A 15,787-nucleotide genomic window follows, 5' to 3' on the forward strand; every position below is an offset into this window, starting at 1 on the left:
ACCAGGCTGAAAAGCAATAGGACCCAAGGACACCCTTGTTCAGGGAAGAGACCCTTCCAGGTGCCCAGTCCTGGATCCAGGCAAAAACAGGATTCATTGTCAAGGGCTCTGGAAGAGGAGCTGATTTGGATGGTCCGGCTGGAACACAGCTCGCAAAAGCTCCCTCTTCACTAAGCAGACCTCACCTGAAGACCCAACCCCTGGTTAAAGTTCAAGTGGGGTTTTGACACAGACAAAGCAGTTGCTGCCCTCTAGTGGCGTGAAGGGACAGGCCCCTGGGGGGCGGGGTGGGGCAGGGGGGTGACAGAATAGTATATGGTAGGTACATGGGAAGGACAGTCAAGAGGACAGAGTCCCTCACAGTTGCTTTTCCCCTTTTTATTAAAAATAGACCCAAACACTTTATGTATCATACAAAAGTTTCGTTCGCTGGTGGCAGCCACGAGGAAGCCTGACCCCGTGGCACTGATGTCCCACCTCCCCTCCAAGGGACGGTCCCAGAGAGCAGTGGCTGGGTCTCAGAGAATGCCCAGAAAGTCTGCTCGCGCTGGAAACAGCCAGCTGGGGTGGGGGCTGTTACAGGAGCAGCTTTCCCCACCCCACCCACTGGCGAAGATACTCGAAAGTGCCTCTTTAGTGCCAAGATGAACTAAAAAGTGAAGTGAAATGGAAACCCCTGTGATTCTTTTATTTCCCAGGGCTTGGGATCTGGGATTTTTTTTTTTTTTTTTACTCCCCTTACACCCCCGAATCCTTTCTCCTACAAACGGGGGCGGGAAACTTCACCCTCAGAGACTGGTGTCTCGCGGTGTCTGAGGCCAAAATTTCACTCCAATTCAAGCCCCTTCTCATCTGCTGTCCTGTGGCCTGGGAACTACCAGCCCCATGCCTAAGGCTTGTCCTCCGTTCACTCAAACAAGAGATTAGGGCAGAAATGGATCCTTCCATGGTGCTCTGCCTGACCTATGCCCTGCCATCCCCTCTGTTTTCAGGACCTTAGGGCTAGAAGGACCCACAACTATCCTCTTTCCCCAGCTCTGTCTCTCCCTGACTGCTGCCCACTCCTGAGCATTGAACACCCCTGGGGTACCCCAGACCACCCTTCCAAAGGGGCCTGGGGGTGATGGGGGGAGGAGGGGGAGGGGTGGTGGGAGCCGGCTTCCCCCCAGGGGTGGGGCAGTACTCATGCTGGTATGGACTGCTTGGCAGGGCCAGGGGACAGGTGTGGGGAGGGTGGGCATGCGGAGGAAGGGCACAGCCTGCCTGAGCCCCTCAGTCCCAGCCGTTGTCTTTCACCATGTGTGACATTTCAATGATGTACTTCCCCTCCTTGTACTTCTGGCTTGTCTCAAAAGCCTGCTCCTGGTGGAGGGGAAGCAATGAATGTAGGACAAAACAAACCCCCTCCAGGTTCTCCTCCTACCCAGACTCCTACCCCTGCCCCCAAAAGCCCCTGCGCAGTCCAACCCAGCAACGAGCTCCCTGCTTCTTTGGACCATGCAAAAGCCTGCAGAGGTCCCTAGGGCTCAGTGGGCCATGACGAGCGTCCACGTGAGAGGGTGGCCCCCTCTCTGGGTACTTACATACTTCCAGCCCAGGGTGGTTTTGCAGCTCTCGCAGAAAATGTCAGCTACCGAGTGCAGCCCCGTGAGCAGGAGGCGCTGTTCAGCGGGTCCGCAACCCACGTTGACCCTGTCTCAGAAAACACAAAGGACCCGGCACCAGTGGAGTCGTTCTGTCAGTTCAGCCCCCAAACAGCCCAAAGGAACTTCCACCTGGAGAGCACTTAGCCCACCCCATGGGAAGCTCGGGCCGGCCACACTCCACCCCTGCATGCCTACAGCCCGGGGCCTCTCCTCTCCAGGGCAGCGGTTCCAGTTCTGCCCAGACTCTCCACGAGAGAACCAAGGACTGAGTTTCCGGACCCCTTGGCAAAAGGAGAGGCAAGAGCCAAAGGTGCAAGGCCACCTGCTGATGGCTCACCCCCTTTCTCCGCCCTGGAAAGTTGCTCGGACTCACGCGCACACATACACACAAAGAGAGAGGTAGACTCACACGGAGTTAAACAGGTAGGCTCGGCCGTGGCTCCCTTGGAAAGACTGTGGAGACATAGGACAGACAGTGACTGCTGGGTTGCCCTTGGCACTGCCTGAGCCCCCCAGGGGCGAGGGGGAGGGCGGACGGCCCTCGTTGCCTCTCCCCTCGGTGAGTCCTGGTGGGAGAGAAGTGGCGGAGCCCCACCTGGCATACCTTGGAGATGAGCTCATCGTGTTTGGCCAGGTGTGCGCGGCAGTGGACGCAGCTATATGTGCGGTGGCAACGGGGCAGGTAGCTGCGGAACGTCTTGGCGGGGAGGCAGGCAGGGCCCGGGCCAGGGTCGCAGCTGGGCATGACAGGCTGGAGGACAATGCCCTGGCGGGCCGGAGGGGCTGGCGCCGTGCAGCCCCCACACAGACGGTCGCAGGTGAAGCAGCGGAGCAGGTTGGCTAGAGCCGTGTTTCAGGGCAGGAGAAATGTGGGGGGGCTGCCCGGCCAGGGCCCCCCCAGACGTGAACCAGATAGAAATGGAAGTCACCTGGGAAGAGGAAAGAGCGCATCAGGAGAGCCCTGACCTCCCAAAGAGCCCCTCCCCAGGGGGAATGGGGAAGATGGGCTCAGCTTCGCCCTGCCCTGACTTTCCCCACCACCAGGGACCCTCAGTGTGCCAGTCGCACCATCGCCCGGTCCCCTGGATTCCCGGCTGCGCTGGCAGCTGTTCCAGGCCTCTGATGCCACAGCCGGAGAGGTGGTGTCTCTCCCTCCTGGGGCAGGAGGAGCCTTCGCCGTTTTCCACCGAGAGCAGCCTGCTGGTACCAGCGCTGCCATGGGAGCATTGTCATCGGCAAGTGTCCTCTCTCCTGGGTTTCAGTCCTTTTGTGAGGGTCTGCACCCCACGTGTGCTGCTAGGCTCGGGTTCAGAGCCTTTGATAAGTTGGGGAAGCCTGGTGGTCTTTCTCTTCTGCGGCCTCCATTTGCAATGCAATCGGTCCTTCATACATTCTGTGTGGGGGGAGAAGCCGGCCCGAAAGGCAGGCAGGCACACACACCCTGCTTAGCTCTGTCCTGGGGCTGGGGGTCCTCCACTCTGGGAACTAGAACTTCATGGATGTCTCCTTTGGTACCAAAGACCTCAGACGTGGCCGCTTGCCAGCCCTGCACTTTGGTCCACTCGTTCCAGCTCAGAAACAGCGACTTGGCTCTTTTCTCAGCCTCTGAGCCCCCTTGGTCTCTACTGCTCTTTGCTCACTGTTGCCTTAACCTCAGTTAAAGACTTGGACATCCAGCCCTAGGAGAGAAAAATCTCTTTTCCTTCAGGCAAATCTAACAGCTGGAAGCGATGGGTAATGGGGATCCCGGCAGGGATGGCTGCCCTCCTGGGCTGTGTGGCGTGGTGTGGGATCAACGTCCACTGCCGAAGTGGGGGGACTCCTCTGTTTTCAAAACCTAGGTGTGGGGGTACAATGCGGAGAACGTTTCCACCTTCTCCCTGGAGTAGGGACAAACAGCAGTGACTCTGTGGGTGACATTAGATAAAATTGCTGGGTTCGGATTAGGAATGTTGAGGGAGAGGTCAGTATCTGCCCAGACTCCAACCCCAAAGTGGCAGAGGGTGCTAGAGGCAGCGGATAAGAAGGGAGGGGCCCCCTGTTGGCTCTGATAAACCGGTGAGCTTCTGCCTTCTCCTCCATGGGGCCTTCTCCACCCAGGCCTGCCGTGGGTGACTTAGCTCAAGTCCGGTTCCGAGGTGCCAGCTGGGTGCTCTGGCAACACAAGGCCACTCAGCAGAGCAGAAGTGGCATGACTGCGAGTAGCCTGGGCAAGCAGGCTCTCATCCCGTGCTCTGTGGTGGCCACGGGCGCCCCAGCCGTTCCAGTGTTTCCTGGGGCCACCAGGCAGTCTCTCCACAGAACCCCCACCCCGGACAGAGCTGATCATCAGTTTGAGGTCCTCTACCCTTGGCCCCAGAAAGACACCTTGAGCTGAGTTCAGGGTGACATTGGGCTCTGGCCGCAGAAGAGGGGCCGTCCTCACCAGTGTCCACTGTTCAGCGCCCACTTCCCAGGTCTGCCTTCAACTTTGCCTGTGAGCTCCCCTCTGCTGCGCTCCACCTAGTGCACCTGCCAGGGGCCCGGCCAGGGGGCCAGGCTGGGTCCCTTCTCTCTATCTCCTCCTCCTCGGGCCTCCGACACACCTCCCTCCCTCTCTCTCCCCTGCTTCCCCATCAGACCAAGGAGAGGCTGCACAGAAGGCCAGAGACTCACTCACAGGAGGGGGAGCTGGGGTCATTGCTTCCCCGGCTCAGATCACAGGAAGAATCAAGTTGGGCAAATGACGGAAAAAACAAAGGCAAGCTGAGTGCCGGGGAGAGGATGTTCCCCCAAGTGAGATGGGGCTGGACCGTGGGAGGTGGGGGAGAAGGAGCGCTGGGGGGAGGGGGGGTGCTGAGCAACCAGCGCTGACAGCAGAGGCGCCCAGGCGGAGGCTTGAGGAACCAGGTGCGAATCCTGTGCCTGGCTGGCGGGGTGGGGGGGACACGACACCTGCTCACAATGGATTTTCTCATCTGCTCCGAGGTTTCACCGCCCCCCCCTTCCCAGGCTGGCGTTCTCGGCATGGTATGGTCCAAATAATTAGCAGCGCAGCCAGCCTCCCGGGCGGGCTTCGGGGGTCTGCACCAGCAGCAAAACAATAAACAGTGAGGCCTGATGTAGCAGCCAAAGTTGCCGGAAAATAAGTGCAGGAACCGTCAGAGCCCTGAGAGGGATGGAGGAGCTGAGAAGGGAGCGGAGGCAGCGGGGAGGGGGAAGGGAGGACAAAGGGAGGATGAATAATGCTTTTGCAGTGGGGAGAAAGCAACACGCAGCAGGAGGAGGAAATTTGCAAAAGGGAAAAAGAATTCATTTGGAGAAGGGCTGCCCCCTCACCTTGAGGTCTGCTCCAGAGATCTCCGTCTATCTCTCTCTCTTTCTCTCTCTCTCTCTCAATCTCTCTGCTCACTCTTCTCTCTTCTCTCTCCGCTCCTTCAATTGGGAAGGGGATGGGGGCGGGGGAAGGTAGTTAGGGGCTGGAGACTGGGGCTGCCAAGCTGGCCAGCTGCTGGGGGGCCAGAGGTTGTCTCTCGTCTGTACCTCGGTCTGTGGGTGAATGTAGCTGTGTGTTGTGGAACTGCATCATAACACTGTGAGTCATCCATCCCCCACCCCCTCACCTCCCACGTCAGAGCAGGGCTGGGAGACACAGGAGGCGGGTTGGGAGGAAAGGAGGGGGCAGGCGTGGAGGGATGGGGCTCGGGGAGGGAGCAGGGGGGTGGGAGCAGACGGATCGGACGGGAGGAGGGATGCTAGAGGAGAGGCTGGTTGCTGAGGAGGAAGGCAGTGTGGCCAAGGAGACAGAAGGAACCTGGGGGAAGGACAGGGCTGGGCAAGGATGGAGTACGGGTGGCAGGCTGGAGGGAAGGAGGGGCCAGGCAGTGACAGTGAGAGATGGATGCAGAGAACTAGGCGTGTGCACACATTCAAGAGGATATATTTCCCGTCTCAGCCCGGACGCCAGCCTTGACGCAGGGAGAAGAAAGACATACTGATGGTTACATTGCGCTCCCCAAGCTTGAACCGGGCACTTCCAAGCCTCGGAGCCTTAGCTTAATGCCCCTCAAGGAGTCCTAGACGGAATATGACCTCACACAAGCAGGAACCTCTCCTCAGCTACCTCCAAGTTACTTGTGCTTCGGGAAGAGAGACACCCACATTACATAAGGTTCTCTACTGGGCTGTAAACTTTCTGAGAAAGGTCCTCTGGGAAACTCCTCTCTGCATCCCAAGACTGCAATGTCTAGCGCAGAGCCTTGCCAAAGAAGATGATCACAAAACAGCAGTCGAGCTGCATCTTCAGACAAGGTCCAGGGGTCTGGCTTTGGTCTCAAAGGGACCTGAGTTTGAGTACCATCTTTGCCAGTACACTCACCAGGAACCCCTGGACAAGTTTCTGATCTTTGTGCTGCCAGTTTTCCACTCCTCCTAAGATTTACCTCATGGAGATGTGAGGTAGCATGTAAACACCGAAAAAGTGCCTGGCACACGATCCGCACTTAATAAACGGTACTTATTTCCAAACACTGTTCTCAGCTTCATACCCAGAACCCCAGAGAGGATTTACTATTAAATTCTGACATCTCAAGAGACATATACCAACTTTATATCTTGTGAAGAACTTACACTTTTTGGGGCTATTTTTCTAGCAGCTTCCAATTATATTTCATTTGACTCAGATTCTGTTTCTCATGAAATGCTGTCTTGTGCATATCTCTGAAGTGTGTGGATATGGAACATATCCTCTAAGATAAAAGCCCCAATTTCTAAGAGAGGCTATCATCTAGAAAATGGTACTAAGACAGGACAGCTCATAGGTCCTTTGTCTTTTCACATGTAAGGCAGGGAGGAGTAGGGAAATGTGGGTAATGGGAGGCATTGCTAGCTGGGTATGAAAAAGTAGCTGGAGGGTCACCTGGGTGGCTCAGTATCTTAAGCCTCTTCCTTCTGCTCAGGTCACAACCCCAGGATCTCTTTATTAAGCAGGAAGCCTGCTTCTCCCTCTCCCACTGCCTGCTACTCTCTCTGCTTGTGCTCTCTCACTTTCTCAAATAAATAAAATTTAAAAAAACTAAATACAAGTAATTCTATTTAATCTGGGAGGATTCTGGGGTTTAAGATAAATTCTGAAAACACAGTGCAAATGCCTTGAGTGATATTACCAGAAGTCTGGAACTGAGAGGGAGAACTGGGTAAAGAAAGAAGTGTTTTCTGGGGCGCCTGGGGGCTCAGTGGGTTAAAGCCTCTGCCTTCGACTCAGGTCATGGTCTCAGGGTCCTGGGATCCCAGCCCCACATCGGGCTCTCTGCTCAGCAGGGAGCCTGCTCCCTACCCCCCCCCCGCCCCCGCCTCTCTGCCTACTTGTGATCTCTCTCTCTCTGTTAAATAAATAAAATCTTAAAAAAAAAAAAGAAAGAAGTGTTTCTGTCTGGGCAGCAGAAGAAAGAGGAAAGGTAAGTGGGGAGACGAATTTGAGGAACCATTCTTGAGGAAAACAATGGGAAGTGGGGGGAAAGGTAGGCGAGTAGTTCTTAGGGCAAGGACTGAAAGTTTGGAGGGAAAAAAAGGGGATTCCAATTAACTCAGGAAGAAAATGATCAAGGGTTTAACTGGAGAGGAGAATGAAAAAGACGTATGAGGACAGTATTCTTTGGGGGTGGGAGTGGAGATGGCAGGAACGCTTGGTGAAAGATGACAAGGAAGAAGAGAGAATGTAGGCAAGCATGCATGCTGTAAATGTTGTGTCCTCATTCTGTTTAAGGAGTGAATTGGAGGGGGCCTGGCTGGCTCAGTAGGTGGAACATGTGACTCTTGATCTGGGTGGGGGAAGGGAGTCGTGAGTCAGAGCCCCACAATGGGGGGCAGAGATTACTTTAAAAAAGGGGGGGCAGGGGGGAGTGAAATGGAGATAATCTAAAGGCAAGGAGACTTTCTTTTCCCTAAGTTCAGCTTGAGATGGATATATAAATAAGCCAAATAAATATGACCTTCAGATAATTGGGAGAAACTGCCTCGAGGGACAGAGTGTGGAGGCGAAGAAACAGATCTGGGAAATAGACTGCAGGGAAAGAGGAGAGGCTGAGCTTATTCCGGAAGAGAATTTGCAAATAGAAGCCTGGAACTGAATTTTTGAAGAGTGGTGAAAAGTTATGGGATACCTGGAAGTTCACTGGAGAACTAATGCATGTGTGGTGAATGAATGAATTCAAGCAAACCATTAAGGAATAAGCCTTGGGAAGTGAGGATGGCACTCAGACAGAATGAGTGCTAAGGCAGGGTTGGTGTGAAAGAGGCAACCCAGAAAATAATCGTCCCAGGCTTCGAGTAACCATGGGAGTTGGACTAAAGGAAGTTACTCATCCCTGAACTGGGGGGTGTTAATTATGGTATGTGCTTCATAGGACTCCTGTGAGGATTAAATGAATTTACACCTGTAAAACTCAGAGACTGTACCTGGCATCTAACACTATGTGTTTGCTCCTATAGTAACTGGACTCAGAATCCCAAATCCTGGGCTTGAGCCCTAACTTGGGCAAGTCCCTTCACCTACCTTAGTCTCCTTCCTCATCTGAAATTGGAGATAATAAAACTGACTTTATAGGTTGGCTGTGAGAGAAGATACTGGAAAAGGCTTTGAAAATTTTAAACTATTGTACAAATGGATGGCATTATTAGAGCTCCCCCTCCTCAGCCTAAAATAAAAACTTGAAAGCTAATATCAGATGCCCTGTTACACTGTGCTTAGTACTTTACAGTATCATCCCATTCAATCTTTAAAACAACTTTAAGAGGTTGGGTACTGTTATTATCCCTGTTTACAGACCAGAAACTGGGTCTCAGAGCATTTATGCCTGATTTGCCCAAAGTCACACAGCAAGAACGTGGCAAAGCAGAGCATAAGATTCCAAAGCCCAAGCTCCTGAGGATTATAGATGTGGCCCAAACTGTTGCCTGTGGAATAAATGATTGGCTTTGTAGAACTGTCAGGAATTCAGGGAGGGGAAACGAGTCACCAACAGAAATTCCCTCTCAAGAGGAGAGACATTGTTGGAAGAAATTCTTGTTGTTGGAAAAAATTTATTCTTTTAAAAAAATTTTTTAATGCCCTCTAGGTGCCAAGCGCTGTGTCAGAGAGGGAATGACAGCCCAGGTTGGCCTCCCACAGGCTGTTTTCCTCCACTTTCCCTTACTCCCAGATTCCCCCCACCGCCAGGCTTGTGGTCCAGGCAAGCAGATGGTCGTGGGACCCAGATGGCGAGCCCAACTAGCCAGCCCCTTCCCTCCCGCCAACACCCTCCTCCTCCCCCGCCTTCCCACTACCCCCCAAGGGCCTCTCCACCGCCCCTCTCTTTTCCCCGCGGCAGGTGAGCGGGAACACTGGCGCTAGAGTCCGCACAGAGCCGCGCCTCGGCAACCATTGGCTCCTTGGCGGGTCCCCGCCTCGCTCGGGGCGTAACCGCCACGCCTCCTACCCACTGCTGGCCAGCTTCGCTAACAATGACGGCCGCCGCCCCGCCCACCTTTGGCGTCACGAGCAAAACAATCCCCTAACTACAACTCCCAGAAGGCCGAGCGGCTGCGCGAGCACAGCATCCTGAGGTCATTCTGACAAAACTACACATCCCGAGAGGCATCACGCGACCGCGACTTCTCCATTGCGCAAGTGCGGAACCGCCTCTGTTTCCGGCGTTGGTCTGGGCCAGCGTGGAGTGCTGTTGGGTTTAGGTGGCGTCGGGGCTCTTCCATTTACGGGTTTGGGTTTGTGGCTGCGCAGGTGAGATAATAGGCTCGGGAATGCAACCGTCGCCCCCTTAGGGCCAGGACGGATTTCGGCGTCTGTGGGTCCCGGGACAGATCCTGGACTTAGAGCTGCGGCTCGCGGTCGGAGATCATTCTTCACTATTTCTCGGCGATTTCTAGACGACGGAGTAATTTTTTCCCTTCGGCAGTGCCCGGAACAACGCTTTGTAAGAGGAAGCCTAAGTGCCTCCAGTTGACAGCCGAGGAAGAGGTCTAGAGAGATAAGGTGATTTGTCTAACGACGGTACTTGGCAGTTGCTGAGCGGGGCGTTACTGCTCTTTTCTAAGTCCAAACTCAGTATTTTCTGCTTTGCATCCAGATTGCAGACGCCCTTTCTTGTTGATTAAGAGAGTTGGGGAGTGGACATTTGTTGCCCTCTCAAGTGGAGTATCCCCGTAGAGTGACGAAAGGAGCTATGGAGGTGATATAATCAAGTCTTAGGTCAATGTGTACAAATAATTTTATGTCTGAATCATTTATTCACTCGGTGAATTTATGAAGTGCCTTCGGGTTGTCAAGCCCTATTCTAGATACTGGAGATACAGCAGCACACCACACTGCCCAACCCTTAGATTCCGGCGGGGGTAGTCAGACAATAAACAAACACATAGTGAGACACGTAGGGAGAAAAATAAAGCAAGGTAAGGGGAACTATCCATGGGAGGATCTTGAAGAGTGTCGTAACTTCCGTTTAGATCTGATAATTAATTTGTGTTCTAGGCACAGCAGCTACACAGAAAAGATGGGAGAGGAGGCCAACGATGACAAGAAGCCAACAACTAAATTTGAACTAGAGCGAGAAACAGAACTTCGCTTTGAGGTGGAGGCATCTCAGTCAGTTCAGTTGGAGCTGCTGGCCGGCATGGCAGAAATCTTTGGCACAGAGCTGACCCGAAACAAGAAATTCACCTTTGATGCTGGTGCCAAGGTGGCTGTTTTCACTTGGCATGGCTGTTCTTTACAGCTGAGTGGCCGCACCGAGGTGGCTTATGTCTCCAAGGACACACCTATGTTGCTTTATCTCAATACTCACACAGCTTTGGAGCAGATGAGGAGGCAGGCGGAGAAGGAAGAAGAGCGAGGCCCCCGGGTGATGGTAGTGGGCCCCACTGATGTGGGCAAGTCCACAGTGTGTCGTCTACTGCTCAACTACGCAGTGCGTTTGGGCCGCCGTCCCACTTATGTGGAGCTGGATGTGGGCCAGGGCTCCGTTTCCATCCCTGGTACCATGGGGGCCCTCTACATTGAGCGGCCAGCAGATGTTGAAGAGGGATTCTCTATCCAAGCCCCTTTGGTATATCATTTTGGCTCCACGACTCCTGGCACCAACATCAAGCTTTATAATAAGGTCAGAGCCAATGTGGGATGGAGGGAAGGGCTGCTGTTAGGGTAGAAAGTTGTGCAAAAGTGTGCTAATTAAAACCGTCTATGACCATTTCGTTGCTCCCTCTCAGCTGGTATGATGGCCACATGATTTCGGAAAAGACAGCCTCAAATAGAAGTCAACCTCAGATTGTTAAACGTTTCTGTGGCTCTGTTCTTTTTTTTTTTTTTTTTAATATTTTATTTATTTACTTGAGATAGAGCATGAGAAGGGGGAGGGTCAGAGGGAGAAGCAGACTCCCTGCCGAGCAAGGAGTCCGATGCGGGGCTCGATCCCGGGACTCCAGGACCATGACCTGAGCTGAAGGCAGTCACTTAACCAACCGAGGCACCCAGGCGTCCCTGTGGCCCTGTTCCTGAGTAATTTACTAAATTTCTGCTTCGGACATGAAACAGTAGAAGAAGCAACATAAAAATGAAATCCATGTTAGCGGGTTAAAACCACAGTCCTTAAGAATGTCATTTTTTTCTTGTACCTAATAGCCACTTATTCTATGTAGCTATGAGTTTGTTTGTTTTGTTTTTTTCCTCACCTTGATGCTCTCTTCTGCAGATTACATCTCGGTTAGCGGACGTGTTCAATCAAAGGTGTGAAGTGAACCGAAGGGCCTCTGTGAGTGGCTGTGTCATTAACACCTGTGGCTGGGTCAAGGGCTCTGGGTACCAGGCCCTGGTGCACGCAGCCTCAGCCTTTGAGGTCGATGTGGTAGTGGTTCTGGATCAAGAACGACTGTACAATGAACTAAAACGGGATCTGCCTCACTTTGTCCGCACTGTTCTGCTCCCTAAATCGGGGGGTGTGGTTGAACGCTCCAAAGACTTCCGGCGAGAATGTAGGGATGAGCGTATCCGTGAGTATTTCTATGGATTCCGGGGCTGTTTCTATCCCCATGCCTTCAATGTCAAATTTTCAGATGTGAAAATCTACAAAGTTGGGGCACCCACCATTCCAGACTCCTGTTTGCCTTTGGGCATGTCTCAGGAGGACAATCAGCTCAAGCTAGTACCTGTCACACCTGGCCGAGATATGGTGCACCACCTCCTGAGTGTTAGCACTGCTGAGGGCACAGAGGAGAACCTTTCTGAGACCAGTGTGGCTGGCTTCATCGTGGTGACCAGTGTGGACCTGGAACATCAGGTGTTTACTGTTCTCTCTCCAGCCCCTCGCCCACTGCCCAAGAACTTCCTTCTCATCATGGATATCCGGTTCATGGATCTTAAGTAGAGATTGGCAGGAAGCCTTGCTGCCTGGGCATTAAAGATCTTCTGGCCATCACCAGAGGCAGATAGGCTGAGGTATGAGACTCTGTTAAGGCCACGCAGAGGAGTAAATAGTGAACTAGTAGAAAGCATATTGCTACCTCTTAAAACAGGTGGTGGAAACCCAGCTCTTCTAATTTTGAACCAAAAGGACAACCATGAGAATATAATTGGTTTTTTTGGATCACCGAAGGTGCCACTTTGAATTCTCTGAGGTCCTGGAGAATCCCATTTCTTCCACAGTGCTACTTGGTGGACTGATTTTTAGGAGGTTTTTTTTTTTTTTTAAACCATTACTGCTTTATATTCTGTTATATAGCATTTACTGTCTCATCCAGGATGAAAGAATGAATCAGAAGGCTTCTTTGTAATAAAGCTGAAATGTGGAAAATTTTAATAAATATTTTTGCCATATCACAGAAGGTGGTATAATTTTTTTTAAATTTTGTTTTTTCTCCCTAAGCAAGATGGAAATATTCTTGGAATGAGTTATTGCTAAGTCCTTAGAGGAGAGGAAAGCCAAGAGCCCACCTGTGAGCCAAGCAGGTGTATTTTTATAATGGCTTTCCTTTGCTTTCCTTGTAGGTAAACAGATACTAAATCTGTTGTCAGTGCCAGGTTTACTCTGAGGAGCTACGGGCGGTGGTGATAAACTTGGATTGAGATTTCTGGTTTAATCATTTTCTAGACATAGCCCATTTGCTCTCAGCTGCAGCTATCATTCCTATTGTCTGTCTGATTGGAACTGGGCCCTAGGTCAGTGTAAACTGAGCTTTCAGGTGGTAAGAAGCTGGGAAAAATTCTCCGATTTCTTACAAATGATTTGTGTTCTTAGTTTAGACTGGATAATTGAATACTGTCTAATGCCCTTCATCCATTCGTTATTTTCACAAATATTAATTTATATAACAAATACAAATATTTATTGAGCATCTATTTGCCAGAAACCACTCCAGGTGGGGAACAAGTTAGTCTTACAGAGCTTTCATAGAATAAACAAAAAAGGTAAGTGCTATGCAGAGTTAAAATTGGGTGGTCTGAGACAGAATGACTAGGAAAATGCTTTAGATTGGTGTCAGGAAAGGCACCTCCCCTGAGCACATTTCACAGTAAGACCTGAATGGCTGTGTGAAATTGGGACATCTTCACGCAAAATCCTAAGAAAGGAAAAAAAAAATGATGTATTCGATGAAGGGAAAGGCTGGTGTGGTGTTATCAAGGGGCAATTGGTAAAAATTGAGGCTGGAGGGGGCAGCAGAGACCAGATAATATTGGGCTCCTGTACTCTAAGAGCAGTGGCAAAGAATGGGAGAGGGGTGGTGTCTTAGTTCCTTCAGACTGCTATATGAAAAATGCCACAGAATGGGTAGCTTATAAACATCAGAGATTTCTCAGTTCCGGAGGCAGGAAATTACAAAGTCAAGGCATCTGCACAGTCGTGTTGTGATGATGGCTCTCTTTGGGGTACAGACTGCCTGCTTCTAGCTATGTCCTTACATAGAAGGGCCAAGGATGCACGGTGGAACCACGTTTACAATTTACAGTTTTACAATCATGATCGAAGTAGCTCTCAAAGACCCCACCTCCTAATACCATCATTTTTGGGGCTTAGGATTTCAACATTATGAATTTGGGAGACATAATGCAGAGCAAAGCAGGTGGTTAAATGGAGGAATGGCCTGATTTTGAAAAGATCATTGCTCTGTGGAAGATGGCTTATAGAAGGAAGAGTAAGAGCAAGGATACGTGAGGAGACTTGTGGGAGTTTCAGTGTGAGAATCGATGGGGCATTAGACTAGACGAGGTGGAGCAGGAGATTGTGTTGGGATCTTTTGAAGATACGATGGGACCTGCTGATGGGAGTGGTGAGGAAAAGAAAGTGGAATCAAAGGTGATTCTTGTATTTCTTACTTGAGTAACTAGATTGGATATGAGGTTGGAGAAACTCAGGGAAGGGATGAGAGAATATCAAATTGTACTTTAGCAATATTTTCAGTTGCTTATTATTCATCCAAATGGAGATGCTGTGTGGACGTGTGGAAACAAGAAGCTAGGTTTGGGGAAGTTAGGGCTGAAGGTTCATGGGAGCTGTTGGCTTATAGAGGGCTTTTTAAGGCAGTAGTATTGGATGAAGTCAGGGACTCTGTAGGTGGAAATTAGGAGACCGAGATGGACTTTAAAGGCACTCCAAAAATTAGAGGTGAAGTGTAGTGGGAGTTAGCCAAGGAGATTGGACTATGGGTCTGGAAGCATGGATGTCAGTTTTGACCTTACAAGTGTAGTTTTGGAGTGGTACGGACAAAAGTCCTATTGAAATACATTTATTATTGTGAAGATGTACAGATAACCTCCATAGACAAACTTTGCTAAGAAAGGGAGGGGGGCTGGATGTAGGGCCAAGAGAGGGTTTGTTGTTAGTGTTTTAGGTAGGATGCCTCAGCGTATCAACAGACTAGAGAGAGAATGATGGGGGGAGGAGAATCTTCTTGACACCATTCTCTTTTTTCTGTATTTTTCCAAATAGAACATTAAAGAGGGGCATCTGGGTGGCTCAGTTGCTTAAGCATCTGCCTTTGGCTCAGGTCATGATCCCAGGGTCCTGGGATGGAGCCCCGAATTAAGCTTCTTGCTCAGGGGGGAGCTGCCTTCTCCCTCTTCCTCTGTCTGCCACTGCTCCTGTTTGTGCTCTCTGTCAAATAAATAAAATCTCAAAAAGAATACATCAAAGAAAAAATCTGGAAGAAAATGAAGGAGTTAAGGGGATTGGATCCAGAGCACAAAGGGTAAAGCGCTTTAACACAAGCAGATTACCTAAGGACAGAAAGGCAGGCAATGGCATGTATGTATGCATGTATGTATTTGTAAGATTTAATTTATTAGGGCACAAGCAGGGGGAGTGGGACAGGGAGAAGGAGACTCCCTGCTGAACAGGGAGCTAGATATGGGGCTTGATCTCTGGACTCCGAGATCATGACCTGAGCCAGATCATGACCTGAGCCGAAGGCAGACACTTAACCAACCGAGCCACCCAGGCGCCCCCCTGCGTAGTGGTATTTAAACATAAAAAGGTTGGGGCACTTGGCTAGCTCAGTTGGAAAAGCCTGCGACTCTTGATCTAGGGGTCATGAGTTCAAGCCTCATGTTGGGTGTAGGCATTACTAAAAGGCAAGAAAAATAAACCTAAAAAACCCCAAAGAGGTCAGTGGCAGTTTGGGTACTGAAAAACTAAAAAACTTCACTGTGCCTATACTCAAGGGTAGCAGTTTGTTCTGTTTGCCTGTTGTATTAATGGTATGTTGAAATGACCTTGTGGTTTGCCATCTATAGGCATGTGAAGATACAAGTGAAGAGGACTGGAAAAAGGACACATCAGAAAAACAGTATAAGGTGTTATGTGATATACATACATAGTAATTTATTTGAAGTTTGGTGGTCTAGTTTGTTTTAGCCTAGATTTCACTGTGCAGTATTTTTGAGAAGTGGCTGGTAGTTTAAACCTTATGTTCTATTAAACATCCTTTCCAGGAAATATCTTGCTAACTAACCCTGAAATATAATGGACAAGAAAATATAATTGTGTCTAAACCTTGGGATAGTGATTATGCCACCTTTAGTGCTCATCCAGCTAAAAGGTTGGCATCTAGTAGTCCAGTGTCCTAGGAGAGCTATATTATGTGTGACTGGTTGGTGGAAGATCGAATTTTTATTTTCATTT

General features: G+C 50.6%; 2 protein-coding genes across 3 annotated transcripts; one reads left to right on the forward strand and one right to left on the reverse strand.

Annotated features, from left to right (window-relative positions):
• Positions 1–363: 363 nt before the first annotated feature.
• On the reverse strand, positions 364–5,213 carry YPEL4 (yippee like 4). Its single transcript, XM_032359258.1, has 5 exons — positions 4,965–5,213; positions 2,251–2,575; positions 2,056–2,099; positions 1,584–1,692; positions 364–1,362 (listed from the first exon to the last, which is right to left on the reverse strand). Exons 2-5 carry the CDS (start codon positions 2,389–2,391, stop codon positions 1,273–1,275), a joined length of 384 nt encoding a protein of 127 aa, XP_032215149.1. The 5' UTR covers positions 2,392–2,575; positions 4,965–5,213; the 3' UTR covers positions 364–1,272.
• A 4,035-nt stretch (positions 5,214–9,248) lies between these two features.
• Positions 9,249–12,507, forward strand: CLP1 (cleavage factor polyribonucleotide kinase subunit 1). 2 transcript variants are annotated; one of them, XM_032359102.1, is made up of 3 exons: positions 9,249–9,654; positions 10,150–10,777; positions 11,366–12,507. In XM_032359102.1, exons 2-3 carry the CDS (start codon positions 10,172–10,174, stop codon positions 12,035–12,037), a joined length of 1,278 nt encoding a protein of 425 aa, XP_032214993.1. In that variant the 5' UTR covers positions 9,249–9,654; positions 10,150–10,171; the 3' UTR covers positions 12,038–12,507. The 2 variants fall into 2 exon arrangements, with proteins under 2 accessions (XP_032214993.1, XP_032214994.1); XM_032359103.1 differs by having other exon boundaries at positions 9,249–9,402.
• Positions 12,508–15,787: the final 3,280 nt, after the last annotated feature.

This window comes from Mustela erminea, chromosome 9 (genome assembly GCF_009829155.1).
Source record: "Mustela erminea isolate mMusErm1 chromosome 9, mMusErm1.Pri, whole genome shotgun sequence".
Classification (NCBI taxonomy): Eukaryota; Metazoa; Chordata; class Mammalia; order Carnivora; family Mustelidae; genus Mustela; species Mustela erminea.